General features: G+C 39.2%; 1 protein-coding gene across 1 annotated transcript in view; it reads left to right on the forward strand.

Annotated features, from left to right (window-relative positions):
- GRB2 (growth factor receptor bound protein 2) overlaps positions 1–19,346 on the forward strand; it is a 59,887-nt gene that overhangs the window by 11,010 nt on the left and 29,531 nt on the right. Inside the window, exon 2 of the mRNA XM_009279642.2 lies at positions 20–260. Within this exon, the coding sequence (XP_009277917.1) occupies positions 183–260 (78 nt within the window). The 5' untranslated portion in view covers positions 20–182. The remainder of the gene's footprint in view (positions 1–19; positions 261–19,346) is intronic.

Consider the following 19,346-nt stretch of genomic DNA (forward strand, 5'->3'; position numbering starts at 1 on the left):
CCTTCTCCCCCTTCCCTAGGGCGGATCGTCCCCCGGTCTCCCTGTATGTGAGAGACGGGGCCGGCGTCTCGGACGGAGCCGGGCCGCGGGAGGGCTGAGGCGGGAGCCGCCGCGGGAGGAGCGGAGGCTTCGGGGAGCGCTTCCTTCCCACCGCCCGCACCGCCGTGCGCGGCAGCCCCAGCATGGAAGCCATCGCCAAGTACGACTTCAAAGCCACCGCGGATGACGAGCTGAGCTTCAAACGGGGGGATATCCTTAAGGTAAGTGGAGGGTAAGGGCCTGGGAGTTCCCTCTTTCGCCCTGGGCTTTTCAGCTTCTCTCGTGAGTCTCTTCCTGTCCGTCAGACCTGACCCTCTTTTGCGTTGCCAGCGAACGCCATCTCCTTTTAACAGGGTACCTCAAGATTTCCTCAATCCCAGTCTGACCTCTCTAAGAGCAGGAGAGGCTGTTTCGTTTCTGTATTAAGGATGCATCCCAAAGTCTCTCATTTCTCTCTTCAGAGAATGGAATATTTGAAAACTGAGCTGTAAACATGGTAGCAAGTAAGCAAAAGTACAAGATAATCTCTACACTGAATTCCCTTCTACGAGAGGAAACCCCTTAAAGTGATCAAGATCAATTTGGTGTTCCTTTCCTTTGCCTCTTGCCAAGGATTCCAATATCAAAGAACAGTGATTAGATTATTTCTCAGTAGATAATCCTTTAGCATCAGGCTGTCAAATATTGCTGCTGAGTTTTATCTTCAGTCCTGATGAACTCGAGTGATAAGCTTGTGGCTGAATACTTAATGGATCTGTGTAGATGTAAGTGGATGTTGGAGTGCATTAGAGGAATTTTGGTCTATAGTTCTTTCAATATATCAAAGGCTTTTTAGGCTTCATCTTGGCTATATTAAAGGGATTTGAAAAATACTTGAATTTCTAAAACTTTATTTAAAAAAAACTGGACACACAGAACAAGCCTAAAATTTTATTTTGGCAGGGTTAAAATATAAAAATGCATAGTGATTTGGCCTCAGTGAAGCATAACTCTGAGCTTTGTTGCTTCTGAGTAATAAGAGCCATGTTGTGGAATGTTTTAATGGAGTTTCATTCAGGGTCAGTATTTCTCCATGAACGTATAAGATGGGCTTTACTTTCCTTGTGTGACGTATTTAGTATTAAAGTATTTTAAGCGGCTTCTTTCTAAAATGCTTCGGGTAGAAACTGTTTTGAGAGGTGCCAATCCTGCAGATGTAAGGCTGTAACTTTGTGTATGCTGACAAATCAAGTCCTGCAGACCTCAGTGGGATTACTCATCTGCTCAACATTTTTGCCAGGGAAGGGCTTGATTTTAACTACTATTTTAAGATAAGTTGGAAAAAACAACCTCTATGTGTAAACTTAATATGTGTCTTTTATAGCTGATATTTCAGTAACATAACTGTGGCTTTGTTAAAAGTGCAGAAATATTGTGTGGCCATCAACAGATAGAAGGTTACAAAAATGTATCCTGCTTTGAGATTGTTACCTTTTAAAATAATTGCATCTGTATATATCCTATGCATCCCTGGCCCATAATTGGCCTAAAAATGCCTGTTAGACCTGTACACCTCAATTCCAGTGTTTATGTATGTTACCAGAATATTTCCTTCTGCTGTTTTTAAACATTTGAGACTGTCAGGATTTTAGAAGTCTTCTGTGATAACCTTGCATTTATTTTTCTTAACCTGAGCTGTATTATTCTATTTTGGGTTATATCTAGCTACCCTCAGCTTTTATGGTGTACTTGAAGTAGAGCACAGCTGAAGTCAGCTTGTAGAAAATGCTGAACAGGAAGGAAAAATTAAGTATAATGAAATCTAGTTTATTTTAAAGTGTATTCTTAATTATTTTTATCTAGTTTGGTATAGAAGTTTGCTGAAGTACGTGAAAAAATGTCTTGTAAAATTTGCATTAATTTAAAAACATTTTATTCTCTAAGAATTAAAGGAAAAATAACTTTTTTTTTAGACTTTTGAAAGTATAGTCTGTGCTAAAACTCTTACAACTGCGCACAGTGGCTGATAGTAAGATGTTCTTGAGTCCTATCTATGTCATCCCATAAATACAAATTTTCTCACAAGAATAGAAACATGGTGGTATGTATGCTGTTATACTACATTAATCATTGTATTTTTCCTAGAATACAGAGGGGGATTTTCCTACTCTACACAAAACCTAGGCTGAACACTTCCTCAAAGCATTGATGAACAGTTCTTCAAACTATTTCCTTTCAGCTCATATTCTGAAAATGCTTACAAATTTTACATACTTACTTCATAGATGAGTAAAGTGAGTTATAGAAATGGTAAATTGCTCAAGATTATCACTGAAGTTAATGGAAACTCCCAGAGTTTCAGGAATCCTTCTTCAGCACATAGTTGAGGTGAGTTCTGTGCAGCATGGTAAGGTTCACTGTCTAAAGCTGGCAAATTTCAGACAAATAAGCCAAAAACAATTAGAATTGTTACAGTTCACTTTACTCAAACTGACAAACTTCAGTGGCTCTTTGTCATTTTGAAAGTCTGGTTCACTTCAAATGTGTTTCAAGTTGTGGAAATTAATTTCCACCAGACACACCAGATCTGTTTTGTTAGGACTTTGCTCATGACTGAGAAATCTCAGGGTATCCCATTCATGTGCCTCATGTGATCTGTCTTACTAATCAGGTCAATCCTGCTGCCCTCAAATGAATTGGGAAGAGAAATAAACTTGTAACATGTTGAATGCACCTGCACGCTTCACTCTTTAGATATCCCTTGCTGAGGCACACACATAACTTGACGTGTAGTGAAGACTTCTTTAAATATAGCTATTAGACACCTGTCGTGATGCACCTCCAGAAAGTCGAGTTAGTTTGACGGCATATATGATGATGGCAAAGGATTGTTTAGTAGCGAAATGTTATGCCTTGGCCACACTAAGGAAAGAACAAAATCTCTAACACTTTAATTCCCACTCCTTGGAAGTTCATGTTTCTCTTTGTGGGGAGAGAAGGCAAAGATGCACGCTGTCTGACTCCCTCTGATTTCAGCAGATAACTTGCTTGTGATGTCATGGTGCCATTATTGCTGCATACCCATGTATTCGGGACTTGACTGAATCGTATTTGAACTGTAGCCATTAAGCTGGTTATTAGTAATCTTGTGGCTGGTTTCCAAAAGTGAGTGAAGATAGTTGACCTTTGGCTTGCAATTGTAAAACAGCTGAGTGAAGAGGAAAAGTGCTTGGCCTTTTCTTTTGTGGGCACTATATGGTAAAAGCTGTTTCTATGATTTTTGTAACCCTGGCAGTACACTGGATCCTCTTACCCTTTTGTCTAGTGGTTCTGTAGCAGTGTGTGGTATTGCCATTCAGGAGATGCAAACTGACAGCTTTCTTTAAACTTTTGAAATACGCTAAATACTACTCACCAAGCCTTTTCCAGAGGAAGGAAAGCTTGGTGCTTCCTGCTGCATCTTCTGATTACAGTACAGTGCTGCAGCTCTCAAGATCACTGTTCTTTTCATGTACTGGTGGTTGCTTCACAAAAACTTGTTGGTGACTGGCATCCTATTGGGGGTGTGAAGATAGCCTGTCCTGTTATTTAAAAAATTTTAAAAAAAGGAAACTGAGGGATTCCTACTTGAAATTTTGATTTACTGTTTTTCACTTTGAATAGTTGATGGTTGACGTAATGCTTTTTCAGTCTTTTCCCCTTTCACTTGCTGTATTTATTGAAGTTGGGAATAGTTAACTTCAGTCTCTGTCTATATCTGTTATTCAGGTTTTATGTCCCCAAAACCGATTGTACTTCTAGCAGCTTCTGGTTTTGTTGGCCTTTGTGCTAACTCGCAAGTATCCAGACCTAAGGTGTGCTAATACTTGCTGATGGTTTGGCAGGAGCCGGGTGGGGAGGAGAGAAGAAAAATCATCATTCTTTCTCTCATCTCATCATCATTTCTTTTCTCTATGCTTCCTACACCTAACCTGAAGTGTACAGTTAATACCATGGTGCTCTGATAACTGTTTCTGCATGGTTAATACAGAAGCACTAAACATATTCATGAATATCTTGAATGTTAGAATTGCGTTTTTTTAAAAAAAACTATAGACCACTGCTCCATTTCCTCTTTCTCCCTCTTCTGTCGTAGGGTTGGGGCATAGCTGGAAAGTGATCTTCTGAAGAACTGAGTAAGTTCCTGTTCCCAGTAGTTGTCAGCATAATTAATTCAGGGGCACTTACAGATTGTTTTTATGAGTAAAATTATTCAGGTGATGTTTTAAGTAGAGGGCTATCGTCTTTAATTTTGGGGTTTTCACTTCTGTGTGACACACAAACCACATTCTCTATATGCTAAAAGAAGGAATTCCTTGATAGGATTTTGATCACTTGACAATTTCGTTCAGCAAAGTCAAGATTTTTTTTCCTACTCTGATCATACACTTGACAGTCACCACAGGTTCTGTTCACGTGATTGTTTGCCACCAGACTTATTTTCTTTCTGTCAGCCTTTAAGAGGATTGAGTGGTTGCAAACAATTGATGCTGAGATGGCATTTTCAGTTCCTGCATGAAAACCATTTTTCTGTGTCTGGATACAGTGAAACGGTTTTGAATAGAGGGAGGAGTATGATAAACAAGGGGAGCATGGTCTCCCTTCTCTTTTTCCTCATCCCTTGTCTTTGACCTCACCTGCATTGGCTGTTATGTCATCGTATCTGTGCTAGAGAACAGAAATTCATGGCTTGCTGAAGAGTAGTGCAAAGACTTTTCCTCTGTTTTGGGTGAAATTGTCTTCACTCTCATCCTTCCTCTCCCTTTCTTACACACGTCCTTCATCTTTCCCCATTTTTTGTAAGGGAATGAACTCAGTGTGGTCTTGATGATTTTAATATGTGAGAAACAGTTTTCTGAATTAATGATTCAGGCAAATTGCAAGCACTGTGTGCTTTATAGTGAAATAGGTCAAATATTAGAACAGGTTGCCCAGAGAAGTTGTAGAATCCCCATCCTTGGAGATACCCAGACAAGTCCCTGAGCACTCTCATCTAATTAGACTTGTTTTGAGCACGAGGGTGGATTGGGGTGACTTCCAGAGGCCTTTCCAACCTATGTTATTCTGTGACTTAGCTGTGAGTGTCAACTTTGTTGTAAGTGATGGTTGATTTGTAAAGGTGTGCTTAGGTCATGCTCCTTGGCTGGCGGCCTTGAATGAAGATAATGTTTGTCATCAGTATGTGATCAATATTGCGGTCTAAGAAGACAAAACTGTCAGAAAATCAGAGACTCATAAAGACAAATACAATTATCTTAAGTGTAGTTGATTTGGCATGCTGGCAGTTGGAGATCTGTGTTACAGAGAGATGCTGCTATAAGAGGTTGCATTCTTCTGGTCTACCCAACTATTCAATGCCTATGTTTTTAGTACGAACTTCTCAAATATTGTTCCTCTTATGTATGACAGTAATCTGAAGGTGGGATGTGTTTTATTAGCCAACTTCTCTAGGCACTGGGGGGAAGGGTTGTGGGAAGGAACTACCTAACCTCCACAAGGTGCGTCTGCCCAGAAAAGAAAACACTCATGTTCTGTATTTGTAAAAGAGCTCAGACCTGCTTAGAGCAGGATTGCAATGCTGAAGGTGTCTCTGTGCAGAAGATATAAATATGGAGTATTCCAGACTGAAGGTGTAAAGTGGTCTTTGAAAGCAAGGAGTAAACACATTCCTCCTTAAAAATGGCATCTTTGTCTTTATTTAGTAGCTATTTGTGATGATTATTTAAACTTGTCACTGAAAGCAGAGAAAAATTAGCTCTTGTGAGCTGTGTGCTACCTAAAGCCTACTGGAGTTTTGAATGTCAAACAAGACACCGATTAAAGCTAGTGGTCAGTTTAGCTAATTTTGTTATATTGACTTAACATGTATTGCTTTCTGTTATAACCAGGGGAAATGATGCTAATTTGAAGCTCCAGCTGCCTTTTGCCAATTTAATGGAAGTGCTATTGTTGCAGCCTCTCTGTGAGGTCCAGCTTTTGATACGACTGGTGTGACAGACTTCTGAAAAGTGTTAGCGTAGACATATTAGCAAACCAAATTTTGGCTTGCTAAATTATTTATCTGCCTTGTTCAACACGCGTGTCAAACTGCAACCAATGTGATGTGCTTTTGTTTTTATTTACTGGCAACACAAAAATGTCGTCTCTCCTCTTTGGTTCAGTGCCATTTCTGTTGTGGTAACTATATGATGAGGTAATGTCTGAGAATTTCAGATCAATAAAATCTGTTATTCTGAGGGACATCCTAGGTGTTAATGGACTAACTTAGGTTTAGGGGTTTTTTTAAATGAAAATGGTAAAAGCTTGATCATAGTTGGGGGAAGAAAATACGGATTATGACATTTAGTGGCATGTATAAAGGATTGAGAGTGTCATAAACGTAGTATAATTTTCCAGCTTCTGTGCAGAGCCCTGCTAATTGGGGGAGGAGGAGGAATCCTGTTTGTAGTGAAATTCAGACTTTTCTGATTTCTCACTATAATCAATAAGGATCCAACTAAGCGAGGGGAGATAAGGAATCCAATTTGTCTGTGTACAGCTCAGCCTGACATAAGCAGTGAACTGTATGACCCCTTGATAAAATCCCTTGTGCTTTAAAGTTGCCAGTGGCTATATACCAGAAATCAGTAACTAAAGCCTAAACGTCAGGAAAAATTGTACTGGGCAAAACTAATTCTATTTCTTTGAAAATGAAAGAAAATTAAGCATTAGTCCCCCAAGAACACTGGAGCCAAAAATCTTATAATCTCACATTGAGCAAAAAGGGAATGTAATTCATCAAACATGATGAATTTTACAATATAAATCTAAACTGGAGGAACTACTAAAGATGACATTAGGACATCTTCACGATTGCTGTGAGACTGAACTGTTGTATTAATTTAAGGCTGTTATACCGATGATGCCAGATTTCCATATTTAACTTGCTGGTTACCTCTGAATTAAAACCTTTGCTAAATTGTTAATGATTTTATTTATGTAGGTCTTGAAATATTTGAAAAATCAAAGCTAGTTCTAGAACCGTAACAATAAACAACTTTAAAAAACCCAAACAAGCACCTCTACCCCACCCCGCTCCCCCCCACCCCCCCCCGAAAAAAAGCACATTTATAAAGCCATTCATAAGGGGCATCAGCAAAGGATTTGGCAACATACGTATGAACTAGTTGAGATGAGTTTTGTTTGAGTTTTTCCTGCGTAACTATGTATGTAGCTTCACATTTCTTCTGGTCTGTGGTGTTGAATTGCAGAATATCCTTTCCAGGTTTGACAGCAGAGTGTTGTTAAAGCAGTAAGCAGAACTGAGGAGTCTGTCACAGCCCTCTGCACAGAGGATTACGGGTACGTCTGCACTGCGTAGTGAAGAGATGGGACTGTACCTTCTGTAGCTATGTCCAAGCTAACTTTCAGGTAGCTGGAGTAATGATAACCACATTATGGGATTCAGCATGATCTACAAAACTTACATGGGACTCTGGATAAATACTTAGCCTATGCTTAGTTCTGTGTTAAAAGGTGTGTGATGCATTAATGTCTGAGCTGGCTAGTCTGGAGGTCTTAATTAGCAAGATGTGTAGCAAAGGATAAGCCTATTTCCCTTCTCCCCCCTGCTCTCACTCCCTTCTTTCAGTGCTGGTGGGATAGGTGCTAGCCAGAGAGATGAAGCTGTGGCTTGTGAATGTAATGTTTAGGTAGAAAAGTGACCAAGGAAATGCATTTGTTCTTCCTCTGATGCCTAATCTTATGGACTTAGAAATGGAGCTTTTGTGTAAATTCATTTCACTGGGGCACTAGTAAAAAGAGGCACTAGGTCTCAATGTTTTTTTATTTTTTACTTGCTTTATTTAGCATTTTGTTAGGAAAGCTGCCTTTGATCTCTATCATTTCCAGTTTTCTATGAAAATTCTGTTAAAATTCAAAATGCAAATGAATAGGTGACTTGTATGCATTCTGCATTTCTGTGCAGATCAGCAAACTGATACTGCAGTAGTTTGATAACACAAGTTCTTATCTGCAGCTTTATCCCACAGCAGTTCTTGCTTTTTCATTTCCTTTGCTGGCTCTGCAGTGGCAGGGGACATTATCTCCCAAGTCGGGTCGGGCAAACTCAGTGAATAGAATACACACAAGGAAATAAAAATGTGGTTTTTAGATGCTTTGGGCCTTGGGAGAGAAAATAGGATAGGAGAGTACTTTCTATGATTTTTTTTTTCGTTATGTATAGTGTGGGGAATGCTATGTAAAGTTGTTCATTTCCCTCAAATATCTGTAACTTTTTAGATGGAACATTGTTGATCTCAATCTGTCAAGCTTCAAGCTGCACTTTCTTTGTCACATTCTAGGCTCATGCCCTGTTGCTGAATATTTAAAGCACTGCTCATGAGTGGCACATGCCTTCAACTTTGAAGTCATCTTGTAACACCTCATAAGAGTAGGTGTTCAAATAGAATAGAAAAACGGTTGTAAAGCAGACTGTCTGCGGTGGAGCCTGAACTTGTTCTCATGTCTTATATGCATGGTTGGTGCCACCATCTGACAACTCAAGTGAGAATTGGTTTAACAAACTTAAGAATGTGTTTTTTCACGGTGACGTGCTAAACACATGGGGTTGTACAGCTGAGCTCTAGTAGAGCAAAAAGTGAACTGTCAGTCTCCAAAACTGCTCATGAGAATTATTTTTAGGATATTTATTATATTTCTGAAACCCAGATGCTACTCTACAATACTTCTTGATTAGTTACTAGATGCATCTGAAACTTGCATTTTAAATGGTTGTGTTCATAATTTTCCTCAGTCTGTATTTCTCTCTTTTAGTAAAAGAATAGTGTTTTTATGTAGATACTAAATAAAAGCCCATTTTAAAAATGTCTTAAATGTCTTGAAGAGCCCAAGAGGCTTTTTTCCACCTTAAGGAATGATTGCTCACTTGAGTTTCTGTACCTGATCTTGGATCCTTTTATCTCCAGTTGTTTGAGGTTGTGAAAACAGATAGACAGTCCTGTTATTAAGGATTCATCAAATCAGTTGGTTTTTTTGATCCCGTGGGGGCAGGTCAGGGTGGTGACTGGAATAAGGCAAAAGTTAGGAAAGCTATTTTTGTCTAGGAAGTAGACTGTCAGCCTCTGTAGAGTAATTAATTTATAATTGTGATGTTCAAACATTACTGACCTTTATAAATAAAATATAGAAAGAGAATACTTAACAGGGTATTCTGTTTGTACCTGCTGAATTTAGCTTCTTTGCATGCATTCATGTCAGCATGCACGCTTTGTCATCAACTGTGTGTTGGCTCCACTGCAGCTGGACCTCATGCAGAGAGCAGAAAGCTTTTTTTTTAAGTTCAGCTGAACTGTAATTATACTGTTAGTCTCTAAAACCTCTTATTTAAATAATTTGTCTCTGGAATTCATGCTTTCTGCATTGGGCCAATCTACTTCTTGCTCTAACTTGTACTAAAACTCTACAGGTTTACATGTGGAGGGAAAAAAAAAGTGCTGCTGTTACGCAAAATTGTTTCCCTTGGGAGGAAAGGGGGGAATTCTTCATGAGTTATGTATGAGCCAGCAGGTTCCACTAATCGTAGCAGCTCTGCTAGTGCAGAAGACTTGTGGTCTAAGCTAGTCAGCCCTCTGGTTTGTGAGAAATTGGCACAAAATTTTAAACCATGCAACTCTTGCTGAGCTTGAGTAGGTTTTTCCATTATAAATCCTTATGTGCAGTCAAATTTTGAGTATTCTTTTGTTACCTACACTTCTTTAGCATAAATATGAAAGTGATATTTTAACCATTTGATCTGGCTTTTAGTTTCTGCTGTTAACAGTAGATTATGGTCTACTTGGAAAGAGCTATGCTTAGATTCCAGGTTTAAGTGAATTTATTTCAGAATACTAGGAAAGATTTTAAGCTGCAGAAATGTGCATCTTTTGCTAGTTCCTCTGGAAAATCTGCCACTTTTACTTAAGAGGTATTTCCCTGAGCTCCTGTGTAGTTCAGGTCTTGTGCTTTAATGTTTACTACTACTGGGGCAAAACTAGTCAGGGAAAACTCCCAAATTCTTGGGGGGAGGAGGGCAGGCAAACAAGTGCTCAAAGTGTGTCCTACGGTTGCAGAGGAAGGGAAGAAACAAATGCAAGGAGGAAAATGAGGAGGAAGTGGCAGCTGTAACGGAGACAAGTACAATGAAAATTTTTAAAGGTGAAATTTGGCATTTAAAATGTTGTTTTTCCCAACCTTGCCTCCAAACAGTACTTGAATTTTGGTGAGATGAATATCAGCTTGACAAACATGCCTTGCTGAGGCAATATCAGGAAAACCTGTTGTGCGTATATTCCACAGCTAAATTTTATGTTTTTGTAATGTTTTGCATGTCCTTGAAGAATACTTTGTCAAGATGTATCCTTAGCCCTGGAAGTGATAAAGCACGGACTGGCAATTCAGGCTCTTTTCTGACCACTGGAATGGAGGAAGCAGAAGTTGCTTCTGCTTCCTCCTTGCCTTCACTTCTGTCCTTATTTCTTAAAATATATTTTGCACCGACGCCTCTGCCCTACCTCTAATGAAACTCTACTTTGTCAAAAACTAATGTGTGGATTTGTCTGTTTTGACCATTTGTACCAGGATGCTTAAACTTTCTTCCAGCATCAAGCTGTTTTGACACTTCCTTACTCCTTAGCAGGAAGTGATACATTCCTTGTTTTTTTTCCTGAAAATTGCTTTTTAGGTTAAGAGTGTAACTTGCTCTCTGCCGGGATGGATAGATGAAGACTGTTGTGACTCTACTTAGGAAGACCCAGACTGAAAGTAACAACTCTCTTTACAGGGTCACAAAAAATAACCAAAGTGATTATAGTTGACCCAGCTTTCCTGGCTTCCACCCCTTCCTTTATGGATTGTTATGACTGGAAATCTTGCAAGCTGTTACCTTCGCTCAGTTTATTTAGGTAATGTAAAAAGGAAGAGCATAGGTAAAAAGAGGCTTCCAATGTTTCTATAAACTTTCTTGAGCTTTCTTTTCCTTTAAAAGCTTGTGTTTCATTCCACCTGTCTCTCTTTGGATTACAAACATGTGCATGATGCTGCAGTAAGATTAGAGACACTGTTGATGCTGTTTGCATTATGAGTAATAAGTTCCGTGTAAAGCTTATTTGTTGAGAAGAAAAATCATTTTTAACTTTCAAAAAAGCTGAAGTTATTAAACATAAGTCAATACGTTGATAAAAGAGCGGCTCTACAGTCTGGTCAGCTACTGAAATCTACCCATGGGTGACTTCTGTGAGTTGCAGATTAGCATTCCATGGAAGTGGCTGAGCTACCCCATGAGAGTATAGTTCTAGACTATACTTGGGCTCCCTAGTTTAAAGTCCTCACAAAGCAAATACGATTATACCATTTTCTTAGTTTGCTTTGAATCTAACTAGATTTAGCTGGTTTTGTTCAGGATTGCAGTCCAAAATGAGAAGTCTGGCCATACCTACTCAAACTCTTGTAAAACCACCTGCTTTCCCTCAGTCATGGTCCCCAAAACTCCTAATTTACTAATTGCGGGGGGGAGGGGGCATCATCCGAATGAGTGGAGCTAGCTCTCATGTCCTAATGCAGGGAACAAGTAACACTGTTGGGGTGTGCTTGGGTTTGGTAAGGTTTTTCAGCGCTATCATAGACAGATTCGAGCTGACCTTTACACAGCCCTTGTACCATGTTGCCAACTACCTGTATTAGTCAGCTTTCTCCTACTCACTGTTCATTGCCAAAGATACTATTAAGTTTATTATACCTTTATAATGGATTATGCTTTAGACTTTCTCCTATGGAAGTAAATTCTACCCTTCATAATGTTAAAATACTGTCCCGTATCATTCTGGGAGCAGTTCCCATATGAACTGAATTATATGCGTTTTAATGATTAAAAGTAATAGAAAACTCTTCACACATATAATGTTCCTCTATTCTTCTCTGAATATCTGTACGATTTGCCATTAGAGACTGGGTGAGATGGACCCCTTGAGTGCTGGCTGTATTGGGTGAGACGTTCAGCACTGGACATCATCTTCCTCCTTGTATAAGGTCTTGGCTTCCTATAGTCAAGTTTTAGTGACTTTCTCAGCTGGAGGCTCTATCTGGACTATTGTGTTTTAGCAGCCACTGATGGCCACACCTTCTGTGCATCTTTCTAAAGGCATTTTGAGTCCATCTGTACATTATAGCATTAAATTCCCATAATGTAAACATGTACTATGTGGAAAAAAGTTATTCTCTTTTTTGGTTTGAAACGTGCTACCTGGGAATTTTACTGACTTTTTTTTCCTCTTCTGTCCCCCTCCCCTTGCAAGAGAGAGTAGGAAGACATCTCTCCCTGTACTTCTCATGGGGAGAATAGATTTGCAAATGTCCTCTTGTCTCTGTCGCTTTTTTCTGAGAAGGAAGGTGGGGGAGTCTGATCTCCTATAGTGCAAAAACCATTTGATTTATCCTTGTTCCCTTCTTAACTTTTTTTAGTTCATTTTAGTGTTTTTTGAGATGGGTTGAGTGTAGGTAGTCAGAGTATTCAGGGGCTGACACAGAACAGATTTACAGGGTCAAAATATTTGTTTTGGTTCTTTCTTAACAGAATATTAGGTAATGTTTCTAATTTGTTTTCAGATTACTACCTCCACGATTCCAGAATATTTGCTGAGGAGTAATAGTTTGTTTAAAACCTATAGCTTCGTATAGTTACGGTCCTTTGGGGTTTTTGGTTGTGTTTTTCCTCATGCGTGTTATTTTGCATATTGTATTTAATCTGACATTTATCACTTGGTCTTTTAGTATTAAAAGTTACCTGTGCAACTCATCAATTTTAAGGTTTGAGTATGCTTAATAACTGTCTTGGCGAACTTTGCCACTTCACCCCTCTGTCGCCTTCTCAGATCACTCGAAGCTGTTGAACAGTGCAGCCCCTCCTGGGATCCCTGTGGTACAGCCTCCCTCCACTGTGGCCTTTGAGCCTTCGGTTTCCCTGTTAACCTTATATTAAGCCACTGAGGGAGGCGATTCCTGTGTTGTTAATGAATACATTTGTGGAGATGAGTAGCCGAAAACCTGAGGATTTTTTTTTTTTTTTAAATGCAGCAACCCATGTGAAACCTAGAAAAGCCTGAGTCTTGACCTTGCAACTATTCTAGTTTATCTCAATTAGTGATTCATCTGTCTTCTATATGGAGTTATATTTTTGTTCTCTCTTGCCACTGATTAAATGGAGGTCTCAGGTGAAGACTGCTTTTTGCTTTTATAGCTTTGCCAGAAGAGCCCAGCTTCCAAACAGCTGCTTAAAAGTCAACTTAATTGGATAGCTGTATTTGCAGGGAGGTTTTATGGCTGCATACTAGCAATATTGCTGCAAACCAGCTGGGACCAACTGGCATCTGTCATGGTGCAAGATATGTATTTAATATCTTTAGATAAGGCCTGATCCTGGTTTGTGAGTACATTAGTGAAATGGCTTCCACATACTGAGGTCTTCCCAGAACTCCACTTTTGGGAGAGTTTTTGAATGCATGCACGCTAACGCATGGTCTAAAAATCCCATTTTGTTGTGTAGGAATGATTGACCCCTGTTCAGGGCCCTGGGGGGGGAGGTTTTTTTGTGGTCAAGGCATTGATGTCCTGACTGGAATCTGCCAGTAAGGGAGAGTTTTAGTGCCTTTGCTTTTACTGAGACTTACAATGGAGATATTGTGCTCCTATAATGTACTTGCGAGCTTAAAATTAGTCTGTGGTCAAATAATATACCCTAGGGTGTCAGTGACCTGCATTATGATATCCCTTCCAGGTTATTGCAATGGAGCCATAACAAGTTCTATTCTTGTTTTAATTTGTTCTTGACCTGGAACAGTTCTTCTAATTTGAGACACTAATTAGGAGATGGTTTTAGTTATCTCTGATCTCTTCCATAAAGAATTTGGTGCCTCAGCTGTCTTGACTTTAGGATTCTGGAGCAAGTCTCTGCTTTGGGCATTTAGTATCTGCATTTCTGCATTATTCATCTAAGGACACTCTGATTTTTTTTCTTTTGCCCATAAGCCAAGCAAACAGGAATAGATTTCTCTTGTAAAGATTGCTGGTGTTTCTAATAGTATGTTACATTAATAAATAAATAAATAAATAAAAAATCAAACTTGTATCAGTACTTGTTTATCAGTTTTATATTTCTCTGTTCCTTTGAGATACTATACGTAGTGCATCTTTTTAAATGAAAAAATGATTCCTGTATTAGTATACTGTTTTTCTTCCTAACCCTGAGTAACTTTGGACCAGTATTTCTTTTCCCAATCCATGTGATTGTGAGCTACAGCGACTATTGTAGGCTCAGTCTCTTAAATATACAAAGTTCTACTCTCACTTGGTGTGAGCAAATTCCATTTAAATGTTTTATTTTCCTTTTATGGAGAGAATTGGACATGAACTAATGCTATTTTATTAGCCCTGAAGCGAAAGAGGAACTTCATGACATAAGGGGAATTTTATTAAAGCATCGCTTTGATGTGCAGATGTTGCCCCCCCCCCCCCTACCTCTTCTTTTTTTTTAATGCTCCTCATTTTTCCCCTCTCCCCTCCCTTACAGTGCACAGTTCAGAAGGTTACTTTCAGTAAGGCCCCACAACTGTGGTTTTGGACTTTTTCTAAGGTAGAATGCAAGTTAAACTTGCTTTGGAGCTCTTGGGCCTTGTACTTTCCCAGTTTAAGTCAGAGTAGGAACACTGTTTTGACACTGAAATGAGTGTATGTTACCAACCATCAGGCAACTCTGGCATGCGTGTAGTCCTTACTGTATGGTGGTCATCTTTCCTCCTCCTTTTTCGAAAGAGGAGGTTATTGGTATTTTTCCACTTTTTGCCATTCATAATGACTTCTGGCATTCCATATGGGCTTCCTCTTGGGGTTAGATGTAGGCTATTTAGTTCTGACGGCTTTTCTTGTTTTAAAGGAATGATCCTTATTCTTCAACATCTAATTCCTTGTTTATTGTTCAGACATCTTTCTCTCTGACTCCTCAGTCTATCATTAGTTATCAAAGCATGTTCTTTTTTCAGTTTACCAAGGAGTGCATATTTTTAAAGGCTCTGGTGGGGTGTGTGTTTTTCTTTTCTTTTTGAAAGGCTAATCTTTCCCGTTTTGCCAGAAATTGTTGGGCTTTTTATGGTTAAATTGAGGCCATTGTAATTCTGAACTTTGTTATTCCAACTTTGTGAGTACAGAATTGTGGGTGTTTCATTCTGTATACTATTGGTTCTCCAGAAGTTGAACCGTAATCTAATGATGAGTTCGGAGAAGAAAGAAAAATGGTTTAGTGTTAGAGTGAATCAACGTTTTTAACTATGGCATACTGTGACCCAAAAATAGGCTAAACTTCAATGTCATTAAAAGATTTCTGGGATATATTAGTTCATTATTCCATAGCAGACTGAAAAAAATCATACATTTCTTCTTAAAGTTATCATGAATTAAAGATCAACATAAGGCGTTAGTACACCAACCCTACTTTGTGTTTTTATAGAATTCAGTGCGTTTGCCCTATTGAGGTTTACATACGCTAAAGGCATGAATCACTATGAAAGCGAATAAGCTTTGTGCAGCAAAGGCTGTCATTTTTGGCAGTTGTATAAAAGTTGGGGTTGATTGTTAGGTGTATTGACCAAGTCTTCCTAATAAAATGACTGAGGATACAACGTTAAGAACATTGACATACAAGTTGTATCCCTCATGATCAAAGAGCTAAGGAAACCTGGAAAAGAAACAAAGGGTTTATATCTGAAACAAGTTGCTTTGGTCACTTTATAGATTTAGAAATATAACTGAGCATAACCAGTTGGTGCAATTTGTTTCTTTTGGCTTTTAAAATTGTTAGAAACATTTCTCAAAACAACCTGTGAAGCAGAGTTGTGATTAAATATATTTTCACAAAGGTTATTTAGCTGCAAAATCCACTGAAATAATTTTCTTTTTTTCTGGGTATTTTTTTTTGATCTAATGTTTTTGCCGTGTTGACTGTTTTTTTGAAACTGAAGTTAGCTTCCTGCATGCCCAGAAGTTTGAATTTGGAGTGTACCTGATGTCTTTGGCTAACAAGGGTCTTTCAGTACATCTGTTACTTGAAATCTTTTTCTCTTAGCAGAACCTGACCAGGTGGAAATGACCAAAGTTGCTGAGTGAAAGCTCTGTTGTATCCCATAACGACCTCCAGTGCTGGCTTGAACAGTCTGTAAGAATGGACTGTTTGAACTGTTGTCCTGGTTTCAGCTGGGATAGAGTTAATTTTCTTCCTAGTAGCTGGTATAGTGCTGTGTTTTGGATTTAGGATGAGAATAATGTTGATAACACACTGATGTTTTAGTTGCTGCTGAGCAGTGCTTACACTAAGTCAAGGACTTTTCAGCTTCTCATACTGCTATTCCAGCAAGCAGGCTGTGGGGGGCACAAGAAGCTGGGAGGGGGCACAGCCAGGACAGCTGACCCCAACTGACCAGAGGGATATTCCATACCATAGACAGGGGGGGTGCGGCTGCTGCTCAGGAACTGGCTGGGCATCGGTCAGCGGGTAGTGAGCAACTGCATTGTGCATCACTTGTTTTGTATATTCTTTTATCATTATTATTTTCCCTTCTTTTTCTGTCCTATTACAACCCACTAGTTTTACCTTTTTTCTGTTTCCCTCCCCCATCCCACTGGAGGGGAGTGAGCAAACGGCTGTGTGGTGTTTAGCTGCCTGCTAGGATAAACCATGACAACTGTCTTTGAACTTCAGGTTGTAAGTGCAATACCAGCATAATCCTGGTTGTTTTTTGTTTGGTGTTTGGGTTGGATTGGGTTTTGGTGTTTTGTTTTGGGTTTTGTGTTTTTTTTAAAGTGTGGCTGATGACCTGCTGGGAGCTGTGCCCATCTGTTGAAACATGGGCACAAGAAAATGGCAATGTGCTGTCTCAGGCCTTTAAAACCAAGTCCTCTCAAAATCTTTTTCTATTAAAGGGCCTCTTCATTATCCTCTCTTTCTCCCTCATTGAGTGTTATGTGGGCAGGAAAATCACTGGTGCTCATGTAATGTTGTACAGTAAAGCTGCATCTCATTTCTTCTTGTTTGGTTCTGTTTTATGAGATTGGAGGCATTCTGTGAAATGTTTTTAAGTGGGTATAATGTTCTAGAGCCAGTTGTGCAAACTGCCTTCGATTTGCTTAGTTTGATACGTACACTTATGCTTTCATAAAGGTTTGCAAGATCTCTTGGTGTGCTTTGCATTATGCAAATGTGACAGGAATGAGTCAGACGATATTCAGCATTCTGATCAGAAACCATTTGCAAGTGTCTTCCTCTTGCGTGTGCGTGTCCCACTAGAGAGGAAGTCTGAGCAGCTTCACAGTTACTGGAAAACAAGAAGAGTTCCCATCTCTTAAATAGTCTCACTCTCTGAAGATCAGCCAGACCAAGTACCTGCACATCTCCTCTCCAGTGTGAGATGTTGCTAGACATAAGTCAGTAAAAACACATTAAATAAACTATATCAATCAAAAATATGCTAGATTAAAACTGTCACTCTGCAGCTGACAAATCTCTTCCCTGATGAATATAGTTGCAGTTCCTTAGTGGTAAATTAGTATTTTAGGTGCCTTAAATGGTGGTTTTTTATAGTGTGGAAAACTGAGCTCTTATGTCCTGCTAAGCCAAAATGTTAGTTGTATGCACTGAAATTGCCTTGATTTGTACAGGGAAAGATAAGCTTTATTAATTTCTCTTTATTTTAGTCAACGCTCATTTATAACTGAATTTATAATCTGGTTATGAAGGTGTCTTGTTTTAAGCAAGGGTTTGTTTACATGCAGTTGGATTAAGATTCTGATAGGGAGCAAAAAATCATCCCTGCCAGGAGGCTAAAATACACTGTTGTTGGTTTTGCTGTTCTTTTTATGTGGATGGGATTGTCTGACCAGCCCTGTGGAACTGATATGATGGGGTCTCCTCTTCTGGCTTTTGTCAGTGAACTGTCCCAAAATGAAATGGGTTGTAAGTGCTTTTTGCAGATACGTATGTCTTCCCCACAAAGAAGAGTTAAATTTAACATTTCAAATGCGTGGGTAAGAGGTGAGGCAGCAAGTTACGCATATGTGCAGGGTTGAGGCAATAGAATGAGCTTTGTGTGGATACCAACCAAATTATTAATTGTGGCTATGTATATATAATATGTTACAAAATCATGAAGGCTGTGAGAGTGTGAACAGGCTTTTTGTGGGCTGAATTAAGACATGCTGTAAAATTATTGGCTAAGAGCAGATGCACACAAACTGCTAATGTGCTCTAAGAGTTATGAGAGTAATTAGTCTGAACTGACAGGTGAACCTTCTCAGGTCTTTGCATAACTAGCTTACAATACTGCTAAACTTCACATCGAACCCCAAAGGTCTTATGTTGCAGGCTTTGATTTAGAGAGCCTGAGGCTTTTACTGACCTACAGGGTAGGGCTTTTTTCTGGAAAAAGTTAGGAGCTGTTAGCTGCTTAAAAAATAATTTTCCATTTATCTTACAGCTACCAGTCTGTTTTTAACTCCTTGGATGATTTCTTGCTTACCTCTGTTTCCCTTAACAGTGTTACTTAATCTGAAGGCATCTTCCTGATCCTATTTAGTGCTGAAATATAGCATGCCTTTTTTTTTTTTCCCCCTTCCCTTTTCTCTAAGTTTCCATATTGCTGATTCTTGGCCAGGTTCCACTGAGGTAGCTGGATAGTGGCCACCATAATCACTCTCAGCTATCTTGTCTATCTGAGGCTATTTCATGCTTTCCCTCTCCCCCCCGCCAATATTCATATTCTGCAGAATAGAAGAGTTAAGGGGTCATTCCATGCTGCATCTCTTTAATATGCTGTCTTAAACCAAGATTAAAACTGTCCCTTCCTGCGACTGCTTTGTGTCAAACTGGTCACAGATGCAAATTGCTATCTTAGCAGTGTTTATCCACCTTATAGTAAAAATCAATAAGCAGTCTCTAGTCATGTGCAGTTTTGAGATCTTTGTTTTTCAAATGATTGGCTCTTTACTCACTGTGTTTCCAATTAGAGCGTCTTGGAATGGTACTGGCTAGAGTCTCAGTAAATTAGTCTCTGTCCTGGTTTCGGCAGGGATAGAGTTAATTTCCTTCCTAGTAGCTGGTACAGTGCTGTGTTTTGGATTTAGGATGAGAACAAAGTTGATAATGCACTGATGTTTTAGTTGTTGCGAGGTAATGCTTACACTAGCCAAGGACTTTTCAGCTTCCCATGCTCTAC

This window comes from Aptenodytes forsteri, unplaced genomic scaffold (assembly GCF_000699145.1).
Source record: "Aptenodytes forsteri isolate BGI_AS27 unplaced genomic scaffold, ASM69914v1 Scaffold563, whole genome shotgun sequence".
NCBI classification, from domain to species: Eukaryota; Metazoa; Chordata; class Aves; order Sphenisciformes; family Spheniscidae; genus Aptenodytes; species Aptenodytes forsteri.